Below are 4866 nucleotides of genomic sequence, written 5' to 3'. Positions count from 1 at the left end.
GCTGTGTGTCGCAGCATGCAGGACCACTCAGAGGGCCGGCCGATGAAGGTCAGAGAACACAGGAAACACAGAGTCAAGGAGAAGAGCAGCAGGAAGCTCAGCTCAGAGTTGTTGGCCCTGACAATAGGAGTTGTCCTGTATCTGAAGAAAATGGCTGCCACAACAGCAGTCATGCATGTTCCAAATAAGGCCGCTGCAGTGAGCAGTACTCCCATAATTTCTTTATAAGATAGGAACTCTGCCTGCTTCTTTACACAGGCATCTCTTCTGTCATTGGACCAGGACTCAGGGTGGCATCGCTCACATGTGATAGAATCTGAAAAAGATATTAAAGCAACTGTTAGACTGGCACATCAGTCTACTTTTTTTCTATGTTGCTTTTTTCTGTGCATACAAGGCAGACTTCTTAAACTTGAGTTACACATAAATAGACTGAAGACCTGACTTGCATCTTCTGCCTAACTGACTCCAGACTAGGGCTGCACGATAAATCCTTTTATGAGCATGACTTAATTCCTTGTGTGACCTTTGTCTCACATGACAATGATTCTGCTGTTTGCATTAGCTGTTATAGTTAGATTTCTTGTCTTGTATCACCTCACCTGCCCCAGCTTTACTATGTTCTGCAATCACCACTCAGTGTTCACCTGTCCCTCATTATCCTTTGCTCTCTTGTGTATATATTCTCCTCTTTCCCCGCAGCCATTCTGCTTGCTATCTCCATTCTTCACACCCTGCCAGTTCGTGTACTTTCTCAGTCTCCGTTCACCACTTTGTACTAGTGATGTGCAACTGAAGCAATGAACCAGTACTGAACAACTTCATCATTTGTCTTGAAAATGGGTTCAGTCATTCAAAGCTTTGTTTCAGTGACGTGTAATGGTGAAATAGGAGACAGCTAAACAATGTCTAATAATTATGTGATGAGTGTAAGTAGGGTTTGTGTGAATGATGTACTTTTTTGTAAAGATTGATTGATTGGTCGGTCAGTTGATTCTATAAACTTAGTAGATGGGAGAAGGTGTAGCCCCTGTATTTTTTTACTTTAGTTTCTTGTCCTGTATTACTTTCTACTTTAAAATTCTATTTGAACCTTTCCCTGGCTTGTGTGTTCCATATATTGGGTACTACTCCTCCAGTAAGACATAACATTAGCAGGGAGATCCCTTGCATCAAACTAAGCGGTACCTTTCCTTCGCTAAGTTGCATTAAGAAATAACAGCAACAAATAGCCACAAAGTGATTTATTTCTGCCTCAATTGCTATTCTGCACTAGGTGTATAGGGCAGGCAGCTTAACCTGTGGAAAAAAGTTGCAGGATGTCACAGAATATTTTTCATCACATCAAACATATTGATATTGTTTTTGAATCGGACTTCTCTTCCTGTCTACAGCTCATTGCATGATGTAACGCATTCCCGCTATTGATTAACGCAGCTTAGCAAGGAAAAGGGAATGCTTGGTCTGATGCAAGGAATCTCCCTGCTAATACAAACATGGCAGATTCATTGTCACATGAGACTGAGAATGCACAGGGATCTAAATCACAGACACAAAATGATTTATCGTCCAGCCCTACTCCAGACTATACAGTACACCGAGCTGTGAATTTTTACTATCAACATTTCAAAGTTCAACATTTGTGTCAGAGAAAAGTTTGAGGTGCAGTTGTTTTATGACACTCTGTAATCTTTAAATGCACCACAGTGCCTGTCCTCAACTACAGTTGTGTTACACCCACAAAAAACATCCAACAAGCTGTACCAACTTGCGCTGGTGACAGGATTAATACCAGCTGTTGTACCTGTGGGTAAAGATTACAAAACCCATGTGTTTGATCCTGTAAAGACTGGCAGAAAAAAGCAAAAGACACTGGGATGACCATGTCCATTTTCATTTTTTTTTTACAATGTTAGTCCTCTCTGTCAGTGTCTGCCAACACAGACTTCTTGGCTGTACTTTGTGCTGCTCTTGAATTGATAGAATTTGGATGGACAAAGTTACAGAGAAACCTCTAGCATGCAAGTGCAAAACCGTACAATGAATTTTACTAGACCTGACATGTTGCTTATTTCTCCCTCTGCACATCTGATACAGTCATAGCAGCAGACAGGTTTTCCTTTCTGGAGAACCTTGCGAGTTCCTGGGGGACATTTTTCACTGCAAACTGACATAGGCACCTGTATGGACAGAACTTCTCTGAGAAAAATGTTTGGACACTGACTTTAAGAGACTTTGGCTTTGCAAAGCTTTATTATTACATTTGAGTAATTATAGCCTGAAATTGTGAAAGTAAATATAACACATTTAGGATGATTATTAATGTAATTAAAAAGTACAGTGATGACATGGTAGTTTACCTATTTTTAATTAACACTAATAATAATTGATAACAGTGTTGACATGGTAGTTTGTCAGTTCAGTTTTGAAAATTGACACAGGCAGCTGCATGATACAGTAACAAAAATACAATTAGGATTATTAGTAGTAGTATTTATTAACTACAGAGATCACATGGTAGCTTACCTGTTTTGAATTCTCTACCCAAATAACAGACTTAAGTTGCAGACTCAACTGTTTGTCTGCAGTTAAAGATGCATCATAAAGACCAACTGTGACAAAGTCCACAATGCCATTTTCTGTTGGCTGCCAGTTTATAATTTCATACTTTGCTGCTGGGTCTCCATTCTCATTAAAGTAAACCTCATCTCCTTCCATGGTTTTGAAATGAACTTTTCTTATGTTCTGGAAAAGCTTAGAACAGGTATTCATTTTGTTACTTATGGCAAATATTGCTGGGTGAACAGCATGATGGACTGCACCAATTTATATTTTCAGTTTTACTTTTCAGTGTATTTATTTTTATTTCCTTTTTTACTTAATATAAAAGTAACTCATGAATTATTTAATGTTGAACTCACCGTGAGTGGTTCTACCTGTTCATTGTAGTTACATGTTTTATTGCAGCCAAGAATACTATGAAGTGCATGTGCCACAGCATACACTCCTTTATAGACACTGTTAAATATAGGCATGAATGACATATCAGTGAAGCTGTTTTGCACTCCAGTCAGATCTTCATGTCCAGTACATTCTCTCTGATTCTCTGCTGATGAATTTGACAGTTTGAACTTACAGTTAAACAAAGTCTCCCAGAACTCTGTAAACAATTCATTACCAGATGAATTTAATGGCTTCACGTCTAATATGAACTCTCTCATCCCACTGACATGTGCTTTAGGGATGAACAGGCCAATGGCACCATCCAGAATGTGATGTGTATCCTTTTCTGCAGTTTGGGAATCACGGATCCATGCTTCACTTCCTACCCACTGGTACCCAGTCAAGTTGTGTTGAGACAATGCATGTAATAGCACATACAAATCCAGGGGTGAGAGAAAAGCTACAATCACCTTGGAGGTGGAAGCCTTGATAATGTCAATTATCTTTTCTATTTTTTCTGATGAATCAGTTCTATAGAAAGACACAGAATACTCAAAACAGATGCCCAGCTGCTGTGCAGTCTCTGTGAATATAGCCATGCCATTATTGCCATAATCAATATTGCTTCTAATAGCTCCAACCCAAGTCCAACCAAAGTGCTTGACCATCTGGGCCAGGGCTCTACTCTGATATTCGTCACTGGGTATTGTTCTGAGGAAGGATGGGTATTTGGTTTTGTCACTGAGACAAGCACAGGTGGCAAAGTGACTGATCTACAAGAAAAAAAAAAGACCTCCCAAGATAAAAATGTAGAATATAGAATAATCACCCACTTACATTTTCTCTGAGCAGCTGGAATGACTGCAGATCATTCATCATAGTAATAACTATAGTTACATATTTATTAAATTTACCCACCAGTGGGATATTAAAGGGTCCAATGACAGTAGCTATAGCCATGCACTGAGAAGAGGACCCTCCTATAATGGCTTGCGCTTGTGCAGGTCTAATACATGGTGCCTCAATGGGTGCAGAAACAACTTCATTATCATTAGCCAAGGCAAGTGCAATTTTCTCACTTCTGGTCATAGACTCACAATTATCATACATCTTATAGCCCAAAGAGATGTCAGGTAGTAGGTCTGTACTATTATTAATCTCCTGAATGGCAAAAATCATAGCCTGGGCATACTGGAATGCTCTGAAATTCAAACTTGATGCAGACAGTTTTAAATCGTTGTACTAATAGTAGTACTTGAAACAGAAACAACTGTAAGTGAAAATAATTTATCACATCACTACAACAAAATATTAAAAAATGATAAATTAAATAATGTAATTGTAGTTTTCATACTAAGTTTCATAAATGTATTTACTTTCTCTTAGACATTTGAAATATAAATACCTGGTGCATTCCACTGGTGGTGGTTTGTGCATGTAGGTATTCTGTCTGAGTTTCCAGCCACTGTGGAAACCAAAGATGCCCCCCAATACAATGTCCCCATCTTTTGATAGTTGGGAGTTCTCAGGATCCCCTCTCTGCTGACAGACCAGCTCCTCAGCCTGAGAGAAAGACACCACCAACAACAGCTGTAAAACTGCCCAGCCCTGCTCTGTCCACCTCTGTGTGGACGTCATAGTGTCTGAGAGAACTAAACCACTGGGTGGCATTATATGTATGAAGATTGCACTGGTATTTATACATTTTGAATTCACATAAGTAAAAATAAAGGGTTACTGTTTAATCTCAGTTGACCTATAATGTGGGAGGAGAGTAAGGAGGTATTTTAACTGAAAAAAGTGTTTGATGCTCCAGCCTATTTTAAACATATTTAGCGTGTTATCAGACAAGAATATTAAATTATGTTGCAAATCAGCCCCTTTTAATTTCTTAATTTAATTAAGTATTATTTACATTACAGT

General features: G+C 38.8%; 1 protein-coding gene across 1 annotated transcript; it reads right to left on the bottom strand.

Moving 5' to 3' along the window:
• Nucleotides 1–107: 107 nt before the first annotated feature.
• On the bottom strand, nucleotides 108–4122 carry LOC109953139 (extracellular calcium-sensing receptor-like; the record flags this gene model as incomplete). Its single annotated transcript, XM_020588549.1, has 5 exons — nucleotides 3862–4122; nucleotides 2922–3716; nucleotides 2527–2754; nucleotides 2057–2180; nucleotides 108–316 (listed from the first exon to the last, which is right to left on the bottom strand). Coding segments are annotated over exons 1-5 (1617 nt in total), but the record flags the coding sequence as incomplete, so codon positions are not given.
• Nucleotides 4123–4866: the final 744 nt, after the last annotated feature.

This window comes from Monopterus albus, unplaced genomic scaffold (genome assembly GCF_001952655.1).
Source record: "Monopterus albus unplaced genomic scaffold, M_albus_1.0 scaffold553.1, whole genome shotgun sequence".
NCBI classification, from domain to species: Eukaryota; Metazoa; Chordata; class Actinopteri; order Synbranchiformes; family Synbranchidae; genus Monopterus; species Monopterus albus.
The sequence above is the reverse complement of the archived record's forward strand: the minus strand, read 5'-3'. Positions and strand labels throughout refer to the sequence as shown.